The 24,006-nt window shown below is 48.9% G+C and overlaps 1 protein-coding gene across 5 annotated transcripts in view; it reads right to left on the bottom strand.

Moving 5' to 3' along the window:
- The window catches only part of SEC16B (SEC16 homolog B, endoplasmic reticulum export factor), a 43,988-nt gene that overhangs the window by 13,982 nt on the left and 6,000 nt on the right, over positions 1 to 24,006 (bottom strand). For 4 of the 5 annotated variants that reach the window (XM_073356480.2, XM_073356481.2, XM_073356482.2 and 1 more), the window contains exons 2-16: positions 21,831 to 22,155; positions 20,460 to 20,566; positions 19,594 to 19,714; positions 18,224 to 18,338; positions 16,853 to 17,000; positions 16,131 to 16,288; positions 14,461 to 14,522; positions 13,563 to 13,698; positions 12,584 to 12,814; positions 10,167 to 10,264; positions 9,592 to 9,673; positions 8,390 to 8,507; positions 6,298 to 6,409; positions 3,697 to 3,802; positions 191 to 331 (exon numbers count right to left, since the gene is read on the bottom strand). In XM_073356480.2, coding sequence (XP_073212581.1) covers positions 191 to 331; positions 3,697 to 3,802; positions 6,298 to 6,409; positions 8,390 to 8,507; positions 9,592 to 9,673; positions 10,167 to 10,264; positions 12,584 to 12,814; positions 13,563 to 13,698; positions 14,461 to 14,522; positions 16,131 to 16,288; positions 16,853 to 17,000; positions 18,224 to 18,338; positions 19,594 to 19,714; positions 20,460 to 20,566; positions 21,831 to 22,096 — 2,001 coding nt within the window. In that variant the 5' untranslated portion in view covers positions 22,097 to 22,155. Of the gene's footprint in view, positions 1 to 190; positions 332 to 3,696; positions 3,803 to 6,297; positions 6,410 to 8,389; positions 8,508 to 9,591; positions 9,674 to 10,166; positions 10,265 to 12,583; positions 12,815 to 13,562; positions 13,699 to 14,460; positions 14,523 to 16,130; positions 16,289 to 16,852; positions 17,001 to 18,223; positions 18,339 to 19,593; positions 19,722 to 20,459; positions 20,567 to 21,830; positions 22,156 to 24,006 lie in introns of those variants that run through there. The other variant, XM_073356483.2, reaches the window with a different exon arrangement.

The raw sequence follows: 24,006 nt of genomic DNA on the forward strand, positions 1-24,006 counted from the left end.
ATGGTCCTCACAACAGAAGGTTGATTGTAAGTAAAATATAGGCCTAGGCAACTTGACGGCATTCCTGAAATCCTGCCTCACGTAAATCAAGGGCAAAACTACCAACAGGGCCAGGATTTCACCCATTAAACACTTCAGCTAACCCCCACCCACAGCCAAAGCAAACAAGGACTGGTTACGAGAGACGCACCTTGATAACCTGTTCTAACAGCACCGGATGGTTGGCCTGGGTCTGGTCTAGCAGAGCTGTGCCAATCCCTTCGCAGTAATGCAAGGCCTGGGAGGTGAGACCATAGTCCGCCAGGCGTGCAGCATAAAGCAGTTTATACACCTTGGAAAAGGAATGAAAAAAAATGACTGTCCAGGTGGGGAGAAGAAAAGGAAAGAAGCAGCAGCCCAGCTGCTCAGAAGCTGAGGTCCCCATACAGCCTTGATGGAGGTGTCTGGCTCAGAGGCAGCATGGACCAGTGGGTAACACACAGGACTGCAAATCAGGAGATCTAGAGTCTAGTCTTGGCTCTGCTTTGTGACCTTGAGTAACTTCCCTCTTTGTGCCTGTTTCCCCTTTGCCTGTCTTCTCTGTTTAGACTGTTAGCTCTTTGGGCCACAGACTCTCTCTCCCTATGCATCTGTGCTGCACCTAGCCTAGTGGGGGCCTCTAGTGCCTAGACAATGAAGTACCAACTTGCAGTCAAGAAGGGAAGAGCCCAGCCCTATTGCAGCACCATGCCATATCTTAGAATTCCACATTAACATGTCTGCTTAGAAAGGCACGAAATAAAGACAGGCTCAGTTGGTCATGTCTTGGGTCAGTGGGGCTGAAGGTCTCATTCTGATCTGTAAGGGGTGTTTGTCCATATCACAAACCCACCATCCATTGCAGCAGGCTAGCTGGTTCGGCTCACCTCGGGCTCACGGCTGGAATTGCAGCGAGGCTGGTTTTGAAGTCAGGGTAAAGATGTGCCAGCCGATCTCTGGGGGAGGACCCTAGCCAGAAATATTTATCTATTCACCTGATTTGTGCAGGGCTTGAGGCTGCAGCAGCTGGGTGCTTATGCACAATGTTAAAAGTACATCAGTTACGCATGGCTATTAGAGAAGGGAAAGCTAGGCAAAAACTAAAGCAGATAAATACATGTGGCACTCTGCCCTGAAACTTGCTAGACTCATGCTCTGATGATCTGTGAAGAGGAGTGAATCCAAAAGACCCTCCTTTGAGGAAGCTCTGATGAGCCCAGGGAGGGCCTGATCTCTCACTGCTTCGTATCTGTGCAAAGTGTGTAACCGTCACCGTTCTGCTTTGCACGTCCTCTGCACAGGCGTGAAAGGCAGCGCAGACTCAAGCCCTCCACATGGATTTCAAGGGCAGCCCCTCGCAGAGCACATGGCAGTGAGTCTAGCCGAAAGGTGACTCTTCTTTTCTTACACAAAACTGAAGAGCTGCAGGCTCCCAGGTCACTCGATGATCAAGGAGACTGAGCACCTATGGACCCTACAAAACCCCAAGGCTGTGAATCACCTGGGATAAAAGCAGCCATGCACTCTCAGCAGATAGTGCTGATGCTGCCTTTCTCCATGACTCCAAATGCTTCCCCTTGCCCACAAGTTAGGTAAAGAGCTGCAAGTCGAGAGGGAGGTTGGTCTAGCCGGGGTTGTAGTAGCAGGGGGTGCGGCAGGGCAGGGTTATGATGGTGGCAGGGTTTAAGACTGGACGTGGCGAGAAGTGCTACAGGCCAGGGGAGAGAGGGACAGACAGCGATAAACAGCAGTGACACTAGTAAATGGGCCTGGAGCCCCAAAGGGATTTAGCTGCTGTACCGCCTAATTTTTAGGTGCCTAGAAAATCGCTGGCATAACAATGGGATCCACAAAGCCTGAGTTAGGCACCTAGACTCCCTATACAATGAATGGGGAGACCCAGGAGTAAGGCTGGCTTAGCTGCCATGGAGAGGCCCAAGTTTTTGCGATCCACAAAAGCCAGCATGCTAGCCAATGGGAGATGCCAAGGAGAGGGGTGTGCTCTAAGCCCTGCCCCTCTCACAGAGTTCTGAGCCTATGTCCAGGTTGCAAGGAGGCATCTATCTCAGCTAGTGATCCACAAACGGGGGAAAGATAGGCCCTCCTCCACCCAAGCCACATGTGGGAACTGATCTGGCAGACTCCATGCAAAACAGCTGAGGGCGGGGAAGGAGGAGCAGATATAGGAGGCTACCAGGTCAAATCTCCCCCTCTTCCTGATGAGGAGAAGGGATTTGTAGAAGGATCTGCCCTATGGAATAGTCTGATATAGGTTTCCCTCAATCTCTCCTATTGAGGTTGTGCCACTTTAATTAAATACATGAATAATTAAATATTAATTGGGCCAAAGCAAGAATGATTCTACAGCCCAGTGGTTCAGGCACTCACCTGAGAAGTGGCAGAGGCCTGTTCAAATCCCTTCTCATCAGGCTGAAGGGGGATTTGAACCAATGGTCTCCCACATCCAGGGTGAGTACCCTAACCATTATAAGTTATAAGGGAAGCTCTCTTCCCACCCCTCACTGTTTTGTATGGAGTTAGGCATGCCCACTGGATCAGGCTGCACACACGTTAGGCGGACAAACATCTATCTTCCTCCAGGTTATGGATTGTTCTGGGCATTAGGTGTTAGACAGGGGTCTGGATGCCTACAGTGAGGCAGCAAACTCAGAAGGTAGAAATTTTGGCACCTAGAGAACTTTTACAGTGTAAATTTAGGTCCCGAGTGAGTTTAGGCACCCACAGCATTCGGTAGCTGCTGAGCAGGGCTTTTGTGGATGGCAGTGGGGCCTAAAAATGGGCCTTAGGTGCCTAAATCTGGGGATTAGGTTCCTAAATCCCTTTGTGGATTCAGGCATGGGGGCTCTGCCTTTTTATAGTTCCTTTCATCCTTACCACTTTACAAATACTACATAAAGCCTCACAACCCTACAGCGACACAGATGAGAGTTAGCACACTCTTTACACGGGCGGGGAAAACGGAGGCACACAGCCATACGACTTGCCAATGGCAAGTCCTAGTCCCTTATTCTAATGACTAGATGACACTGGCCATCAACAGAGCTGTATGTAGTACCCAGGAATGGAATAGCAAGGCACTCTTCAGGTGAGGACTGAGATCCATTGGCAGAGTAAGGGTAGGACAGAAATAACAAGGGCACAGCAGGGCTGTTATTGACATGCACTGGCAGTCCTGGGTGAAGAAGCTGGTGCAGTGCCTGCATGTAGTGTGCCAATCCTAATACATCCTACACGTTCACGAGCTCCCAATTCACTGCCCAGACATAGAGGGGATGAAAATCACCTCTCACTCACACCTCTGGATTATAGAAATTGAGACATTGCCCTGAGCTGTCTATACTGGGTGAGGATGTACACAGCCATGCCCAGACCAGCCAGCGACAGTTGAGGCTGAGGATGGTACTTAGCCAGGAGATGGAGGAAAAGAAAAGAGAAAAACTATCTGTAAATAACACTGGGTGAAGCAAGACATGGGGGACAGCAGAGTTCTTTAGGGACCATTTGAAGGCCGAACGTAATTTTATACCATAGTCTGTGGCAACAGGCATATCAGAAATGCATTAGGTTGTGATTTGTGGAGAGGTTACATTACAGCACATTGAGCACTGGCAGCTCTGCACATCAAATGTACTGGCTGTACCTGACTGTTTTCATTACCTGGAAGGAGAGGATGAAGGATTTGGGACGTCCCAGCATCTGACAATACTCAAAGACTTCAGTCCTCAGGATAGATTCTGTCCTGGCAAACTGTACAAATGTCTGACTGAAAGGAGAATGCAGAGATGTGAGGTCAGGGCCAGAAAGCAAGACTCTTCCTCTCCATGATAAACCTGCATGTCTGGGATACTGAGCGTCCATCCCTCACCCCAATAATCTTCAGAATGTTAAATTTACTAGCAGCAAAAGTGAAACTGATTGATGCCACAGCCAGTCAAATCCCACCAACAAAAGCTTCCTTATAAAGCAGGTAAGCACCAAACCCATCCACACAAACCTTTAAAAGCAAGGAAGTGAAGAGGTACAGCAATCCTCTGTAACATCCTATAACACCCGCCCCATTCACTCCACGCAGCACTCCCTTGCCCCTCCAGCACCTGCAGAACCACAGGCACACCCCAAATCCCTGTAGCTCATATAGCAGCAGAAAACCTCTGCAATATTAATAAGTGTTTACTAGAGGCACCTGTGCATTGTCTAAGTGTGTGACATGGTATTTGTAAATAGGGCAAGTCTGAAACCTCCATGATGCTAAAAAGGAACAAACAGCATAAATGGCAAAAAGCAAATTAGATTGTTAAAATCCTTTCACTGGAGTGCTAGTAACACAGCAGGAATTTTTTAGGAAGTAAAATTTCTAGCTGGGCCCTGAGGGAGGTAGGCTGCCTTGAACTCTTTGAAAATCCCAGCCCGTAAAAAATATTTTGTCCCTTTACAGTAAATTACTCTATTTACCACACTCCATCAATGGGGATCTGGATTCTACTAGGCGGTCCTGCAGACTGTGGACCTGCTTTCCACTGCCTTTTACCCTCTGTGCAATCATTCGCACCTGTGCACAGCGACTGGCAAGCATTGCCATTCCAAGTGGGCAGCTTTTTACATCCACTTTGCCCAGATGTGAACAATAACTCCAGGCTGCAGTGAATCAGACCAAGTGAGATGGGGCTGCTGAGCAGTGACCTTCACTCAGAAATCCAAAGCAAAGAGCCTCTCCAAATGAAACAGATCATTACTCTCTTCCGGAGACACAGAGCTGAAGTCACTTTTCAGAACCAGGCTGATCCCTGTGGAACTGGAGCCACAGTGACATCCAGTGGACAGTTTGGTTAATAGCAGGTGGGTTCTCCACAGCTAACACCTGGGGGATACACCCAGTCTCCAGTTATTGATATATGTGGGTAGGGGTATTTATGTTTTGGGGCTTGGAAGGCAAGGTGTGGGCAAGGAGGAAAACATTCACGTGTGTTAAAACATCTCCCCACATTATCAAATTACTGCTGCCCAAACACCCATCTACCTTCAAGCACTGCACACTGCTGCTGCCTGGGTGCTGGGCGGCTTCAATGCATCCCCACTAACGTGACTACAATGAAAGGATCAACCCACACATCCAGGAGGTAATGTGGCTGCCAATTTGCTTGGCATAACCCCTTCAGTGCCCTGAGAGCATCAGAGTTCAGTGTGTCTTTCTCTCTCTCCAGGGACCTACTGTGTGTCCTTGGGAGCATCCCTTGCCCTTTCTGTGCCTAATCCCCTCTACCTGTAGAATGAGTGCCAAGTGGATCGCCCTCCAAGGCTCTTCGGAACGTGGGCTGGGCCTCCCCCATTGTAACTAGTTGGCTCAACACAACCAATCGAATACCCAACAGCAGCATTTTCCGTCACCTAGGGTGCAGCGATTTGGAGTGTTGCTCCAGCTGCATGGCTGCCATGCCACTGAAATGTGACCCAGCCACCCCTCCATACAAGCAGAGGGATGCCTGGCCCAAATTTCAGTGAGTGGCATTGTGAACTGGCACACGCGGAGTCTGTTCCTGGAGCGCAGGAGAATGCTCCGAGACCTCGGCTCCTGGCTCACGTGGTATGTGGGTAAGAGAGCGGGCAGACTCCCCAGCCAAGGGAAGCCTGGGCTCCCTGCGGGGTGGGAGGAATGAGCAGGGGATGGAACAGGGTCTTCGGGGTTGGGTGGAGGCAGGGACTGGAATTTGTATATCTTTGGCCATTAGCACAATGCACAGCACTCTAGCGAGGTTAGCAGGGAACTCCTGGGTTCTGTTCCCAGCTATGCCACTGTTGTAGAGATGCCCTTAGGCGCAGCATTCCACCTTGCTGTTCCTAACCAGGAAGACCAAGGGCTATGGGTTTGTCAGCTTCAAGGACCCCAATGACTACACCCCATCAAACTGTGCAAGAGCATGTGGAAGGATCACAACATCGATGTGGTGCACAAGAAGCAGAAAGAGAAGAAGAAACTTGGACTGAGATAGCCCGGGGAGGGCCCCCACCCCGGGGCTCCCAGCAGATGCCAGGCAGACTTGGCCCCCATCTGCCCTGGGGGCTATGGTGCTGGGTGGCCAGATTCCTCACCCCCCTTCCGTCTGTCTTGTATGACAGGTCCTGGCACAGGGCAGATTCCTCCCTCCGAGGAGTGTTAGTTCCTGTTTTTAAAGCCCTGGGAGATCCCTGGGGGAGCTGTTCTGACTCCTAAGAATGACAATTGTAAATATTTGCAGGAGCCTACCTGCTTGGCTTACTCACCTGGGGTCACTGCCCAGCAACACCATGTGGTCTGTCTTAACCCCGTAGTGACCAAAAGGGACATTCGCCATTAGATAGCAGAAGTGAGCAGCTTGTATTAACCCTCTCCCAGCTGGACAGGAAGAAGATGGACAAAAGCCAGTCACAAGAAAAATACACCTTCAAATGTGCACATGATAAAACAGCTGTATTCATCTCCCCTCTCTGCCCATCCAGGGCCCCCAACCCCGAGGCAACCCCTTCACCATACATCCTCTTGCACGACTGTTATTTTGCTATTCATCAAGTTTAATTTTCCATTAGACGACCTGACTGGGTGGCAGAAGCACGTGCCAGTAAGTGTCTGGCTCCCGTTTAGCTTCTTCAGGTTGTTTCCATGTAGCAAGATCTGTGGTGAGACTTTCTACCATTGTCACCGCATAGCTGGCACTAAGAATAAGCTGATTAAGTCTCTCTGTCAGCCACATCTGTGACCCAGGCACTAGGGCAGAGAGGTATGCATTTCAGAGCCTGCGATAGGGATATTTCACCAGCAGGAGTATACAGTGTCTATTATCTGATTGAGCGTGCAGGGGAGAGCAGTATTCCCATTCCTTTCCCTGCCACCCTGCACACCTGTCTTTACACAGTTACTTACACCCATGTCTGCACATATACTGCGGTACATCTCCACACACACGTTACATTGCCCTGGAACATGTAGGCTCGCTGTATTAAAGGCAGCCAGGCACACAGGTGTATGGGCAGGGGTATGCAGGCAGATACAGGCCTTTGGACACAAGCACACAGACACACAGTCACAATTGCATACACTACACAATTACATGGAAAGGAGCAGATGCACAATCTTGTCAAGGCTCACAAACATACATACATCGGTTCACAACAGCTTACATAGCCCCTTATGCTGCCAAGGCATCTTATGGCACTTTAATAGAAGCTGTGCAGTAATTTATTAATACAGTCATGGGGCTGAGCTAAAGAGGAAAATAAAGGATTGTTCATCTTGGAAGCAAAGAGTGAAGTCAGCAGCAGAGCCCCAAGGTCACAGTGTAGGGAATTCACGAGAGAAAAGACTGCTGCACCAGTCCCCCAGAATGACCTATGCAGGGGCAGGCGAGACCAGTGGCTGGCATCAGATGGCTCAGGGGCGAGAAGGCATCTCTGAATGTATGTAAGTCGCCCCAACTCATAGTTCCTTCATGGTGGGCAGTGAGTTCACAACAGCATGTACTGCACCCATTTAAACCACTCCATGATACAAACTCACTCCCAAATGCATAAAAGCAGCACAAGCCCAAGCTAGCCAAGAGAACTGAGCAGATATCCACTCACGCCACCAATTCCACAGACAAAAATCCAGGCTGGCCAAGAGAGCTGAGCAGATAGCCAGCCGTCCCACCAGTGCTAGATGGGCTCACCTTACCCTGAGGGCACCTTGTCAGCCACCTGTTCTCAAATGGCCTCTCTCTGCCCCACTGAAGTATATGTTGGGGGGTCCATACACATAGACAAAACTTTAAAAAATGAACTTGGCTTCTGCAGGAGGTAAGCCTGGCCAGCGGGAGCTCTGTGTACTCAGCATCTCGGAAAGGCCCTTTTCTAATTTAGGTGTCTAACTTTAGCCATCCACATCAGAAAATGTTGACCTGTGCTTTCTGGGTGGCCTGTACATTTCTGAGTGTCTATTTTGTGGCAGCAAATCTTATTGCAACTGGAATGTAAATATCTGAGCTCCTCTTTTCTGGGTAGCAGTAGTAGGAACTTTCCAGCTGTGCACCACCAATGATCCCAACCACTGGTATGAAATGAGCAAGATGGCATTCCAAGTGGATGCTCAGCGCACGCTCCCAGCAAGGCCAAGCTGTGTGTGGTGGTGAAGGTGATGTGGCTGGCTCTACAGTGGGGACAGAACCGAGACTAAGCTTATTTCCATCAGGGTGGTTTTGAACCCAGAGGCATGTTTAACCATTATGTCACCATCCTCCCACCTCCTGTAATGGAGTACGCTAAAAGTGTAAGCACAATGGGGCGTCCTATCTGACGCTAAGTGTGGGCCACTCAGCTGGGCCCAGTCATCACCTCTCCTCACCCAAGGTGTCTCCCATGGCGACGATGGCCCGGTGGTTCAGCTCAGTGCCCCCAACCTGATTGGACAGCATCACTGCCAGGTGTGGTCTCCAGTCTCCCCACCTGCCATCCCCACAGCACTGGGAGCAGAAACAAAGAAAGATGAATAAATAGTTTGGCTGCTTTAGCTCCTTGATCTGACCTTTACTAGGTACAGAGCTATTGAAGCATCACAAGGGAAGGAACACTGTCTGTGAATAAAGAAATGAAGTGACTACATCTGTTCAAGTGAGACCTAAAGGCAGAGGAGGCAAAAAAGCTACAGTGCATTTCTCTTCTCCTGCTTCTGGCTGTGGCTTCACAAATGTTGCCTGGCAGTTTGTGCCTTCTGCAAGAAGCCAACTTAATAGCAATTAGTTTATGCCAAGTAACCAAAAACATTCACCTAGCATCATGCCTCTGTGTCAGCCTCCACTCCAATCAGCTGAGCTGGGCCGCTTCACCCTCCCTGCATTCCCTCTGTCAGCCTGAGCTTTCCATGTCCCCTCAAATTTCAGGCCTCTGTGCTCTTTCATGCCTCCACAGAGACCTTCTGCAAGTCAGCTCCATGCCTCCCCCACCCTGTGCCACCACAGCACACTGTCATGCAACCCTATGTGGCGCACTAGGTTCTTACGCTGCATCCCCACTGTATCAGGTTCCTATAGAGGAATGCCACTGTGCTGGTGCTAGGAGGGGTCACTACATCATACTGGGGTTGTCACCCATCCCATATTCACAGGACAGCCCCTTTGGCATGAACCTGTCCTGTCCCTGTGAGCCAGACAGTTAAAAGAGTCTGACTGTTCACTGTGCTGCTCACGACGTTGCATTGGCACGTGATGATATTGGGTCGCCATGCATCGAGGCAGCACACGGACATGCACATGCAAACGCATCACCGCACCAGGATATGGTTACCCCAGTCTCATGGGGCAAACAGAAATAGGCAGGGACCCTGATGCCATCTGGGAGGTGGCAACAGGCAGCCAGCTTAGCAGCACAGTGAAAAATGGCCAGTTACTTTGCTGTTCACTGCAGTGAACATCCTAAAGGACAAATTGATGATACTGAGATGTCATCCTATGAAGCACTGCAGAGTGCCACTGAGGCCCACTCCCCTACCCTACACCAACACAAGGCATTGAGGGCAGGGAGGGAGCCAGATGCTTTTCCATTCAGTACCAGCGCAGCCTGAGGTATCCTTCCGGACATGAGCTGGAAGAGAGTCTGCAGAGGGTCGTTGAGGGCCAGCGTGCTTGTGAACCTGCAAACCGAGAGCAGAGAGACAGGCCATTATGCTGACAGGAAGGAAGGGCGGTCCAGTGATTAGAGCACTAGCGTAGTACATGGATAGTCTGGGTTCAATTCCTGCTCTGCTACACTTCCTCTATGACCTTGGGAAACTCCCTTAGCCTCTCTATGCCTTAGTTCCCCCTCTGTAACACGTGGATAAAACTTCCTTACCTTACAGGGCTGGGTGAGGATAAATACATTAAAGAGTGTGCGGCCTTCAGATACGGCAGTGAGGGGGCCATGTAAGTACCTAAGATAGAGTGATCGGTGAGCCCAAACCCCTTGCTCATCTCCAAGGTAGGGAGAGACAAACAGCAGAAATCCTCCATCCAAGGGCTCAGGTTGTGTGAAGCACGGACAAAGTGGGAGACTCAACAGGGATGTTATGCAGCTGTGAATGGCAGGGGAGGGGGCCAATCACGTGGAGGGTTCTTGAGCACCATGCTCTGGCAGCTCCTACACACCCAGACAGAACCCAGCTGTAGGTCCTCAGGTCCATCTTGCTTGACAGGAATAGGGCATGACCCCACAGATGACTTCTCATGGCCCAGTCCAGGGCTTCCTACAGTCAGGAGAAAAAAAATTGTCCTGTTACCATTTCTCTCTCTCCCACTGCTGTGAAAGGAAGGTCCTTACTTTCCAAGGCCAAGCATGGGACCTACAGATGGATTCCCCTAGCCTGGGGCTTCTTCCCATCTGCAGGGAGCTGGGTTTGCGAGAAATGAATTGATTTTTCCCATGGGTGTAATATATCCCCCCAAACATGGGGCCAGCTCAAGCCTGCAATGGATGATGTGACTGTTGGGTTTACCCATCTGGAGCCAGCTTAGATAAATTGTTCTCCATCACCCAGGCCTCCTTATGTTTATTCCTACCTGTACAAAAGTATTAGTGCTGTCCCATTGACTACAAGCTCCAGGCTGCCTATTAGCAATTAATGCCACAAAGTCAGAATTCTAGACTGGGCACTAAAGCCTTCTCTGCACTAGAGGTTTTCCCTCCCACCATTGCGACCACCAGTTCAGCTCCAACTGTGATAGCAAACGCAGGAGCTCTTAGATGAGATGCCCTTGGCCATTACAATTTGGAACACTGTGTCCCAAAAGTGCTGGAACTAGGAGTGCTGGAGGGGTTGCCACACACCCCTGTCTTGAAGTGGTTTCCGTCACACACAAGTTTTACAGTTTGGTTCAATGGCTCTCAGCAACCCCACTGTACAAATTGTTCCAGCACCCCTGCTGTATCTATTGGACTCCACCCCAATAAGGCTTATCTGTCACACTGGTTATCGACAGCAGAGCTCCTGCAATTGCTATCATCAGTGGTGCTGCCTTGGTGTTAGCAACAGTGGGACATTTTTGCCCTAATGCAGATTCAGGGGTTAATTCTACAAACAGAGTGTGATGTTATCTGATTAAAATATGACCACGTAGATCATTGTTGCTACCGCTATTATATACTTGCAACAAATGTTGTACAAAATATGTCAAGTAAGGTGTCTATGGAAAGGTTATGAGTTGCTGAATATGATTATGCTATTTGTATGCATGTATCATTTTTGTATCTGAAGTTACAATTATTAACTATGTACCTGTATTTCAAATGTTTGCTCCTGTGGTAACACCAACAAGGTATTTAGCTAGCATATTGTGAAGGGACTATTGAAGTTGAATGGCCCATCAAAGAACACTCAGCTTACAATGGACCATGGAAGACGCCTATCTACACTTAATGGACTTTCCTGAGGACATTCTAACTAGAGTATGGGTAATTGCCTCTGCTATAACTAAGCGAAGCATGCAGTATTGTGACTTGCCCATGTGACTCCAAACTCCATCTTGTTACCTGTAATTTTCCACAAACTAGAACAGTGGGTTTCCCTTCACTTGGCAGAAGCTATAAAAGGCCCTGGAAACATCTCCATTTTGCCTCTTTCCTGCTCAAACCTCTGGACTATGAACTTATACTAATGGGAGCATTCCAACCAAGGGACCGAGGACCTTCCAATGATTTGGAAGCAACCACAGACTTCACAAGCCAGCAGTTTAATTACATCACTGCTACAAGCCTGATCCAAGAACTTTGCAATTGTTGTATGTATTTGATTCCTTTAAACCAATTTTAACTCTCACCTTTCTTTCTTTTTTATAAATAAACCTTTAGATTTTTGATACTGACGGATTGGCAATGGCGTGATTACTGGGTAAGATCTGAGTTATATATTGATCTGGGTATGTGGCTGGTCCTTTGGGATCAGAAGAACCTTTTGTTTGATTAAATTGGTTTTAAATAACCACTCATCATTAAGTCTAGTGTCTGGGTGTTGAATCCAGGACTGGAGTACTTAAGGAGACTGCATTCCTGACTTCTTGTTAGCCAGTGTGGTGAGACAGAAGATTACTTTTGTTGCTGGATTGGTATATTTCATGGAAAAACAACCACCAGTTTTGGGGTTTGTCTGCCCTTTTTCCCAGTAGCTTGTGCTGAATTTGGTATTCTCAGTTGTGACCCCCCTAAGGCACAGTGACACAGGGACCTTCCTTAGCCACTACCACCCATTCGAGCCCTCTTCAAAAGACAAGCCAGTGTTAGACTGGGCCAAGGGAGGATTAGCAACAGACTCCGCACTGCAGTCAGAGAAAGACCTGGACCCAATTCCTGGCTCTCTGAGCCAGTGACAGTTACAGGAGCACTGTGGAGGTATCACCGCCAGCACCCATGGGAAAATGAGAGCTGCGTTGCTCAGACCGCCTCCCAATCAATTACAGAGAGGGGTTCGTGGCCCTGGAAAACCCACCCTTTCCACTGCAGGCAGGGAAAACGTTAGAAAGGGAGCAGTGGGGAGTCTCTGGAGACACAGGTGTGCATGCACCCTACTTACTTTCTTTCTGCCATAGAAGAGGAGCTTGGTGAATTTCTCCACTCTCTGCTCTGGTGTCTCCATGCTGGGTGGGATCTCCCCAGTGAGGAGGTCTGGTGTCCCGGAGCCCTGCACTGGCCACTCTTCATTGGTCAGGTTGATCAGATTAGCCCCTGGGTCTTGCCTTTTATACTTCTCCAGGCGCTTGCAGTCTTGCATCAGCAGCTCAGCTGTGTCTGAACCCACCATGGACTGCACAGGGAAATGGAGGAACATGAGAACTGACATCTTAGAACAGACCAGTGGCCCATCTAGTCTGGTATCCAGCCTTGGCCAGTGGACAACACTGCATAATATGGAGGTAGGTATAAATCCCCCCAAAAGCACCACACCAAATATTACCGTACTATGGGGAATAATTCCTTCCTGACCCATCACTCCTGGTCAATCTATGCCCTGAAGCATGAAGATCAGTGGCCCATATGATTTTTGTCCTAGTGAGTGTCATTGTCTTAATCACATATACACAGTGTTAGTGGAGAGAAAGTCAAGGCAATGAGTCATCAACAAGGGACATAATAGCAAAAATCAAACTTTATAGATCTCAGTGGTCTGGTCCTGATTCCTTCTAACATTCAGTGGCAGATCTCCTGCAGATTGGGTTTGATACACTACTCTCCTTCTGGACAGAAATGTTGGCTCATAAATTAAGTTGACAGTGTCTCTTTAGGTGCTGCTGTTCCATTGGAACATTGGTATTTCAAAGGTGCTGCACCTGGTTTGGGGAACAGCCCTGGAGAGGTGTCTCTTCAATGTACCTGGTGCTTTGGGCCGCACTGGTGATCAGCATTAATGGAGGAGTGAAATGCATTTAAGATCCCCCATAGCAGCACCTGGCTGCTTCAGACACACAAAAGGGACTCTCACAACGAGCCATCCTTAACTGAACCAAAAAGACTCAAAAGGACTGGAATGCATCACAACGCAAAAGGACACACACCCCGTTCTGCCGGCAAAGGAGGACCAAGAGTTTCCAGAGCAGGGCTGAGTCTCTGCCTCTCTGAGTCTCCAAATCACAGCTCATGGCCACTCTGCGCTGGCAAAACGTCATCACATCCACCTTGTGCAAATCCTCCCTGCAGGAACAAACAAAGAAGATGTTGGCAAGTGCAAGGCAGGACATCCTTAACCGCATAAGGGAGGATTCCCAGGACTCTGTGAGTTATGTGGAGGACTCCCGAAATTCAAGGAGAGGTAGAAAATCAGAGATATTCACATACATATCAATAACACCACAATGCATCCGTCAGACAAAACATGTAATAAAGCTGGTTATTACGATTCCCATTTTTCAGATGGCCAAGCCACAAACATTTAGAACGTATCTGGTATCAGGTCTACTCTTACTGAAGCTCAGCTCCCAAGGAGCACGACATCAGACTTCGGTTCTGCAGAGCATGAGGGGACTGAAACACCTGCTCATCCGAACCACTGTGGCTGTCCCACAACCCCTTCTTACAACCCAGGTTTCCTTGAACTTGGTTACGAAATAAGAACCAAACAGTCAAACAATGTTCTCTGAGCATTCCCAATAGAGCAAACCCACAGATCCAACCAACCACATGCACATTGCTGAATCTGGACCTGGACTTTGCCGATGGTCCTTATCTTTACAGAGGGCCTAGCCAAAACCCGGACCTGAACACCCCGAGGCTTTGGGGAGTTTGAAACATGAATCCAAATTACATGGCTTGGGTTCATCTCTAATTCCGGGTGACCATATCCTCTTTTAACGGTCAAGCTGTGTGTGTAGCAGCCTGGAGAGAAGCTGAATGCTGGGACAGAAAGGAATGCTGATAGGGCGCATGGTTTACTGTACACCTCCAATGGCATTGTACCTGACCAGAGGCCCTGGGAAGGCTCGCATCTCCTCCTGTTCTTTGGTGTCATGAAGGATTACCTAGGAGGCAAGAGCAGAGACTTAAGAACAGTGACCAAGGCCTGTCTGAAAGCTAAATTGCTTTGGCAAAGGCTTTACTAGTACTGGGGATGCTTTTCTCAAAGCCGTCTTTGGGCATACATGTTATCCCGGAGCATATGCACGGATGTGTTTACCATCTTGATCCACACAACTATAAGAAGCAATTGCCTTTTACAATGGGATCTGGCTCCTATGATTGCAGTCCTTTGGGAGAGAGAAGGCTCCAGCTCAGAGGGGAAAAGAGGGGCAGACGCTGTGGAACACAATCTACCTAAAGTGCTTATATGGCCCCCATCATTGCTATATCTGAGAACCTCACAATCTTTAATGTATTTATCCTCCCAACACCCGTGGGAGGCAGGGCAGGGGTATTACCCCCCAGCACAGATGAGGAACTGAGGAACGATGCAGCTAGGGGACTTGCCCAGGGTCACACTGAAAGTCTGTGGCAGAGCAGGGACTTGAGCCCAGGTCTCACAAGTCCCATGCTAGTGCCCTAGCCACCAGATTGAAAACTCTCTTCTTAGGAGACAATTTGAGGGAGCACAGAGTAGCAGCCGTGTTAGTCTGTATTCGCAAAAAGAAAAGGAGTACTTGTGGCACCTTAGAGACTAACAAATTTATCTGAGCATAAGCTTTCGTGAGCTACAGCTAAATCTCCCCACTGTATTTTCCAATGAATGCATCCGATGAAGTGAGCTGTAGCTCACAAAAGCTTATGCTCAAAGGAGAGAGTTGTGACTCCAAGGCCTTTGGCCCAATGAGACCAGTCATTTGGACAGCTACAGGGTATAAGAGCCAACCCAGGTAACTCACACAGAGGACCTGCCAATAAAAGCAATTTGTGCAGAACCTGGAACTGCCTTGGAGTCTCATTCAAGGACCTGTAAGAACCAGAATGGCCCTAGTCCTGTGTGAGATCCCTCCGTCTGCACTATGGCCAAAGGCTCCAGAGCAGAGTACCACAGCTTTGGGTGATTCCATTTTACGATGGCAGAGCGTGCTGGCAAAACATGCAGCCCGCTGTGAAGGTGCACATGATGTCCTCTTGAGCCCAGGTTAAGGACACTGCTCAACCCTAAAGTCTTAGTCACTGTAAGGCATGGCTAGTTCCTAAGGGCATGTCTCCATGGTGTGGTGGGAGGGGTTGATTTCTAAAGCACACTAACATGTTGTTCCTTAACTGGTCTGTGTAGATCCTACTGTGCTTTACCATAGCACTGTTTGAAACAGTGAGACATGGGCGGGAAGGGAGCTGGCACTGCTCAGGGAAATGGAGAGACAGCACAAAACTCAGGTCCCTCAATCTGGGGCCCTCAGGTTTAAAGGGGCAGTGTGGGTGGTGGATGGAAGGGTACAAAGTGTTACAGGGGCAGTGCGGGCGGAGGATGGGAGGGTATGAGGGGTTACAGGTGGGGGATGGGAGGGCACAAGGGGTTAAAGGGCCATGCAGGCGGGGGATGGGAGGGTATGAAGAATTATAGGGCAGTACAGGCAGGGGATGGGAGGGTATGAGGGGTTATGGAGCAGTGCAGGTGGGTGATGGGATGGCAGCTCTCAGTTGCAGGTGGCTGGATGGTTGGTTACCTCCAGGCTGTGTATTTCGATGAGGGCGGGCTGCCCATCAGCTGGGGAGTTAGGGCACACTCGGACCAGCTGGCCTCCTGCTCCGAAGCACACTGGCACATGAGGGAGAGAATACTTCTGGGGTGCCACGGGGTGCGGGGTGGACAGCGAGACTTCCTCTAAACAGCAACAAATGTACACACAGTCCAGAGCCAGCCCTTTCACAGCCACTCAGCAAGCTTTGTTACTGGGGGAAAGCCCTAGGGACAGCACCAAACATGCTTCCAGGCAGCACCAAGCTTTCTCCACCAGCTGGTACAGGGGCCAAGGCCCTACAGACTGTGCCAGGCAGAATTCAGGGAAACAGCCCTTCTCTGAACTGACTGAAGTCCCTACTAAATCTAACACTGGGTTATATGGACATACCCTACAGTACTGCTGGGCAATGCCCAGCATCACCCTGCCCCCACCCTCCAGTACTGCTGGGTGATGCCCAGCCTCACCCGGTAATTTCCACATGCTGCTTTCCAAGTGAGATTGTCTGCACCGTTAGGTGCCTTAAAAGCTTTTTAAAATCTGGCCTTAAGCATCAGTAATGGCCATTCGAACTTCCCATGATGCTTTACAGGCTCATACGTGAGGGCAACAGCCATATTCTCATACAGCCCACTATCCCCGCTGTGAGAGCATCTGCATGTGCCTGCCCACCCCATGGAGGCCTGGTGCCCTCACCTCACACCCACCTGCTTGAACTGGACTCCAGGTCTCTGAAGGATCTTGGGCATACTGACTGGGAGAGTCGCGCATGTACTGACTGAGTTCATAGCTGCTGGAGCTGAGGCCGGAATCCTTGTACTGCACGAGCCAGCTGAGCTCACGTGGGGCGGGGAGCTGAGGGAAAAGAGAAGCCACAGGAGCCATGGGGAAAGGGAAGCAGAGAAAATGGTGGCCTGAGGTTGCCAGACGGGAAAGGTGGGAAGGGAGACTGGCAAGAGGGGTGAGAGTTGCATTGTGTGGAAATGGAGCTGTAACACAACAAAGACATGTTGCATTTATACAGTGTCACAGTGCCCAGCTTGGCCAGCACCGGCACTGGACCAGCGCCTGCAGAACAAACAACAGGGGTCTCTCCAGCTTGAGCTAAACTGCCTAGTCTCAAGCTAAGAGCTGTAACCAGCTTGTGTCCTCTGCGGATCTGGCACAGGGGGACAGACATTGCTCCCACTGATGTGTGTTACAGCAACGTCTCCCCTCAAATGATCTCAAGCACTTTAAGTTCTAAAACTCTTTCAGTCACACTTTGCTTATTCCTGGTGGTTTTGTTGAATATGATTTAGATGCTCGGTTGGTGTAAATCCACATAGTTCCATTGACTTCCATGGAGCTATACCATTTGACACCAGCTGCAGCTCTGGCCCAATACCTCTCACTGATCTGACACAGACACCCGCGTATGCTCCTGCGGAAGCAAATAAGCATTTTCTAGATACGTTTTGTCATTTGATCATTTGCAAAATGCAGTCACTCAGACAGAGCCTCCTGTCACTCGTGGAAATAAGCAGTCCTCTGTCATAGGCAGCTGTCACCACCTCTTCTGGGAGCAGATAACCGTTCTGCTGGACAGCCCCCTGGTGTGTGGAGGGACTGGACTAACATAGAGGTCCTAGAATAACAGAGGGTGGAGAAACCCACCAAGACCACCCTTTGCGCCAGTTCCAGGTGCAGCAAAGGTGGGCCCTGCCTCCAGATGCCATGGAGAGTACAAGTGACAGCCCCACAGAAGAAGCCTTTGTGGTAATGATACTAATAGCCCCTCCATCATGTTTCCATGTGAGGCTCTCAAAGCACTCTGCAAACAGTAATGAATCAACGCTGGAAGATAGGGAAGTAAGACTACCCCCATTTTGCAAACTGGGAAATTGAGGCACTGGGCGGGAAGGCAATTGCTCAACGTCACACAGAGAGTTGGTGGTAGATCCAAGGATAGAACTCAGACCTCCTGAGTGCCTGGTCTAACAACTATGCAACACTCCCACACAGATGGGCTGACAGACACTCTCCAAAATCTCCAGAAGAACCTCAGATCTCCGACTCATCTGTCTCTCTGTGGTTACCTCATACTGCTGGAAGCGGGCGTCCTCCACGTAGTTCCCCCAGGATTCCTCCCCAGTATGCTCCTGCCTGGGAGTCGAGATGTACCTGTCCTCGTAGAAACTGTAGCTCTTTGAGCTGTGGGAGGGAACAGAGTGCCAACCCAACATCAGGGCAGATGTGTTGTGAGCCATCCACAAAACCCACTGCAGATGTGCTCATCAAGTTCCAGTACTGATGACTTTCTTAGGTGAAAAGCCAGTGGCTGCTGCCACATGGGGGTGAAGACTCCTTCTCTTTATTCAAGGGAAATGAGAATACACAGAACCGGCTTGTTAGAACAGACTCAGTCTCCTGCAGAAAGAGCCAGAGCAGTAGTTTTGCAGTCCAATGGCACGGATTCTGTCTGCATCCTGCCAAGATGAAACGCTGGGTACTGGCTACTAAGGGCCAGATTTTAAAGGTATTTAGGCCCCTATAGAGGCAGATTGGCACCTAGAGGGATTGTCTGCACCATTACGTGCCTTAAGAGCTTTTTAAAATCTGGCCCTAAGCATCAGCCCTCTTCTGGCTGCAATCACACAGGCCAAACCACTGAAACGCAATTCACTGTCATCATTGTTTCCTGCGTGGGGTCAGTGTGTCCGGTGCTGGACAGACACAGTCCCTGTCCAGTACAATTTTTAATCTAGAGGCCTGATCCAAAGCCCTTTGAAGTCAATGGGAGTCTTTCATTAGGGATCAGATCAGGCCCTAGGAGCACTAGGATGGCTAGCCTGATGCTAAGCATGGATAAGGCACAGGGAACCCTTTCTCCCTTGCCCTATGCACACATCATAATCCCACTGCCTGTGTTTTAGGAAGCTAAGGGGATGTGGCTAGTGCTGCCCAAAGCGCTAATCAGCTCCGCAGAGCACGTGACTGAGCAGGGCCAGGCCATGTACACCGACAGAGTGATGCTGGGGGAACCCTGGCTGCACCAGGTTTGAAATACAGTAGAGAACATCCTTGAAACTGACCTGAGAGGCTATTTCAAGAGTGATCTAATGGTGACACCATGGGAAGCTGCAGGAGAGCCAGCGAGCACCGTGTATGCACATTAACACAAAACAGCGTGGGCCAATGGAGCCGCTGGCTGCGTAACTGAGACTACTTGCTCAGGTCACAATTCACTAAGCAAACCACAACAGGTTCAGGGTGTGCAGCGTGGGGTCCCACCGGCACGTAGCTACTGGAGACATTCCATCCCAGTGCATCTGGGACGACAGCATAACCACACACCCCTATCTATCACATGGTATTGCTTGGGTTTTGACGGGGGAAGTTGGAAACCTGCCCGAAAAGCTCATGCACAGACATTAGGTTCTTCCCTTCCCATTCTAATCACCCTTACCGGTATTGTGACACATCATTCTGCCCAAATGGGCTGGTCTCGTGGTCATGACGGGAGTCTCTGTAGTAGTTCTGATACCAGTAATTCATGTGCCTGCCATAAGGATCTTCGTGCCCTGGATCTGCACACTCAGAGAAAACCACCATAAAGATCTAGTATTTTTCTTCAGTGCAATTAGTATTAATAAAGTTTTAAAAGGGACAAGATTGAGTCAGGATTTGTCATTTGCACTCCATTGCTTCCAAATTATTCTGCCTAGTTAGTGCCATGATATATGTATGTGGCGTGTATGCCTGTACGTCCAATACACACCTATAAATTACATGCACAGTAACAGACATCCCTTCCTTCACATTTCCTTTAGCTCAGAAATGTCATCAGGTAGCGAGCTCTGATCACACAGTGAAATCAGCACTATCTTACACTGTCTGGGACCCGTAATGACCTGATGCTTCACCTGTTACATGGCGCTCAAATGCTCCTGTATGTCACTGCTGTGGATGTCTCTCAGATGCAAACCCAAATCTTGCATCATGAGACCAGGATTCAAGGGCTGAGAATGGAGGCACTGAATTCAGCTCCTCAGGAGAGGGAGAACATCTTGGGATACTCTTTGGAAAGCCCATCTAATCAAGAAAAAGTGAGTAGCTGGTTCTGGAGGAGGCAACAACCAGCTCTCCTCCTCTAAGAGGGCTGGTCACCATGACATAGAGACATATGTATGTCAGAGAAGGGATGCATTGTACAGGGCTAATGCTAAAAGAACTGTCAAGAATTGCCAACCGACCAACAGACCACTAGACTGGTCAGGCCAGCAAGAAACAGCAAGCAAAGTAGTTTTCATTTCCTAGAGGAATGTACAGTACCTCTCTCACGCTGCAGTACTTGAGAGGGTCTGTGATAACCTCTGTAAGCGTAGTCTTCCCCGGAGCTTGGTGATGGGTAGCTCCAATAGGGGTCCTCATAGCCTTGCCTGAAATGAATCCCAAATATACAGAACAGAGAGGGCAGAGAACCAAAAGGACAGCAAGAGAAAGGAATCCCCATCAGAACTATATTGGCACTGGGCAGCTCCCATGCCCTCATTTCCAGATCCAAACAGAGGATCAGGAGACTAGTCCTGCATCAGAACTAGATCTAGGGTCAGGACACCAGATTCTATTCTGGATCAGTTCCAAGGTGAAAAGCCAAGGGATCAGGTGTGGAATGAAATGCTGGGTCAGGATCCCATCCCAGTCTGAGATTTTTGGGACTCCGTTGTGAAACGAGGTCAATAAAATAAATGCCAGGGTCTCATCAGCCCCATATTCAGCTGCAGGGTCACAGTCAGGGCTATTGTCAAGGTCAGATGTTAGGGTGCGTGTTCTGAAGCACGGAGCAAGAGTGGGAGGTTTGGGGAACAGATTCCCTTCGCCTCCTGTTCTTAACAGAGAAGCGTCATCTCCAGGCTACTGGAGCCCTACCAGCTTTGGTGGAATTCTGAAATCATTTGGCTGGACACCTCTGGAATATCCCTAGGAGCTCTGCTGGAGGGATCCACCCTCAAGAGCAGTTTAGGAGATTTGGAAAAAATAGCTTCTTTCCTGCAAACAATTGAAGATGCCATGCTCCTAAAGGGCTTCCCAGTAGGGCTCCCTTCTCTGCTGAATCCCAAAGTGCCCAGAGCTCTCCCTCAACCCCTTACAGTTCACTCACACCACTTAGCAGAGCATTTCACAAGCTTTGTGAAAAACCCACTGCAAAGTGGACTTCGCAGGTACAACATGCAATTTTCAAAGGTCCGTACCTTGGTCAAATCAAAACCTGTATCTGCCAGGACACTCAAAGCCACTTCTCCTCAATAAATGATGTGTCCATCCCACATTTTATCCTTCCTCCCCTGAATGTTTCTGCAGCAGAGTTAATATGGCTTAAATAATCTGTGTTACATTATTCTTTATATTTTTATCACTTTCCTAGCACTCAAAAGAGCTGAATTATATTTGTTCCAATTTTCAAAAGAAATTCACTGATGGATAGAGGTCAAACCTGGAAAATTTCAGCCCCAAAAGTGAGTTTTAGAAAATTATACATGACCATAAAGAGGGAATTAGAATGGAAACTGTTACACAACCCTAAATAAAGCAGCCACTGCAGCCCCTGTTTTAATAACTGGCTATTTAGGAGACTGTGGAGGGATAAGCACCCACAGAGGACAGTTTGATCCATACAGTTACTTAATTTTATTCAAACCTTACCTTGAATACGGTCCAGTGAGATAACTGCTTTCATAATATTCTGCTCTGGAGCCTGGTCTGATCTGGTCCCCTGGCCATGGGTCCGGCCACAGATGAGATCCTGTTCTGAGGTCCTGTTGCTGGTGATAATACCTCTCACCATTATGCCTGGACTGGGGTCGAGGTCTGTGGTAGCCTTCTTCCCACGACCCTCTGTCCTGGCCCTCCATCTGGGCTACATGCCTCCCTCTTGGTTGGGGCTGCCCGGGGGGCACCCAAGGGTCCATCTGGGTCTTGCTGTAGAGCTCCTCCTCCTTGGTTTAGTTTTTTGTAGTTTTGTAGCTTCCTGTAAACAAAGAAATAAATCCCAGGGCATGAAATCTAAACCACCTCAAAGTCAGCCTGCAAAGTACATTGCCATGTTTCCAGTGCCATAATACCAATCAGCTTTGTCGTTAGTTCATGTCCTTTTGACTCCCTTCAAGATGCCAATGTCCACGGGCATGGAAAATCTACCTGTCCACTCACCAGTGGCAAGTTGGAAGCGTTCCCTGGCAAGTGAGGCAATTTTTGCAGAATTTAATTTTCCATTTAGAAAATCCCAATATGTTTCTTGCCTTTCCAGTTGCAAAGAGAACCTTCCATATATGAGCTAATGCAGAGCTGTTTTCCTGAATCTGCAGACAGACAGTCAGAAGGACTCTGGGACCGGTTTTGTTCAATATCTTCATTAATGATCTGGAGGATGGCATAAAAACCCTCTGCAAGTTTGCAGATGACACTAAACTGGAAAGAGAGGTAGGCACGCTGGAGGGTAGGGATAGGATACAGAGGGACCTAAACAAATTAGAGGATTGGGCCAAAAGAAAGCTGATGAGGTTCAACAAGGACTAGTGCGGAGTCCTGCACTTAGGAAGGAAGAATACCATGCACTGCTACGGACTAGGGACCAAATGGCTCGGCAGCAGTTCTGCAGAAAAGGACCTAGGGGTTACAGTGGACGAGAAGCTGGATATGAATCAACAGTGTGCCCTTATTGCCAAGAAGGCCAATGGCATTTTGGGCTGTATAAGTAGGGGCATTGCCAGCAGATCAAGGGATGTGATCGTTCCCCTCTATTCGACATTGGGGAGGCCTCATCTAGAGTACTGTGTCCAGTTTTGGGCCCCACACTACAAAAAGGATGTGAAAAAATTGGAAAGCGTCCAGCAGAGGGCAACAAAAATGATTAGGGGACTGGAACACATGACTTATGAGGAGAGGCTGAGGGAACTGGGATTGTTTAGTCTGCGGAAGAGAAGAATGAGGGGGGATTTGATAGCTGCTTTCAACTACCTGAAAGGGGGTTCCAAAGAGGATGGCTCTAGACTGTTCTCCATGGTAGCTGATGACAGAACAAGGAGTAATGGTCTCAAGTTATAGTGGGGGAGGTTTAGGTTCGATATTAGGAAAAACTTTTTCACTAGGATGGTGGTGAAGCACTGGAACACATTACTTAGAGAGGTGATGGAATCTCCTTCCTTTGAGGTTTTTAAGGTCAGGCTTGACAAAGCCCTGGCTGAAATGATTTAGTTGGGGATGGGTCCTGCTTTGAGCAGGGGGTTGGACTAGATGACCTCCTAAGGTCCCTTCCAACCCTGATATTCTATATTCTATGACTCTCTTGCTGCTCATAGCTTTCCCTAAGCAGAAATTAACAAGACTGATCAGTCACTCACAACCCAGTGGGCTGCAGTGAAACTGTCAAAACACAATGCTGCTGCTGAAGATGGCTCAGAAAACTATGAAGAGCAGCAAAAGCAGGAACTACAGTTAGTCTCATAGAATAAGAAAAAAATAAATACAAGTGGGAAATGTAGAGTAGCTGAACCCCTGCCGCATAGCAGCCAGAAGTTTTCAGGGTAAAGAGACAGGAAGCTCCCTCTGCCTTTCAGCAACTGGAGGCGTGTAGTTTCAAATGTATTAGACATCTATTAGCTTCTCACCAGGGCACTGTCCCTCAGCCTGGCTGGTAGAACCCCATCCCTCTTGCTGATAGGAACACTTTCAGCTAGTAGAATTAGTCCTAGGGCTAGTAGGTGTCTGAAACATTTTTCAAGTCTTGATGGGTGAAACTTGTGCTGGGAGGAGAGGGAGACAAGCCAACCTTGCAAGTGCAAGTAACTTGGGCAATATGTTTCCCACAACCCCAAAATAG

The sequence above is a fragment of the Lepidochelys kempii genome, chromosome 8, assembly GCF_965140285.1.
Source record: "Lepidochelys kempii isolate rLepKem1 chromosome 8, rLepKem1.hap1, whole genome shotgun sequence".
Classification (NCBI taxonomy): domain Eukaryota; kingdom Metazoa; phylum Chordata; order Testudines; family Cheloniidae; genus Lepidochelys; species Lepidochelys kempii.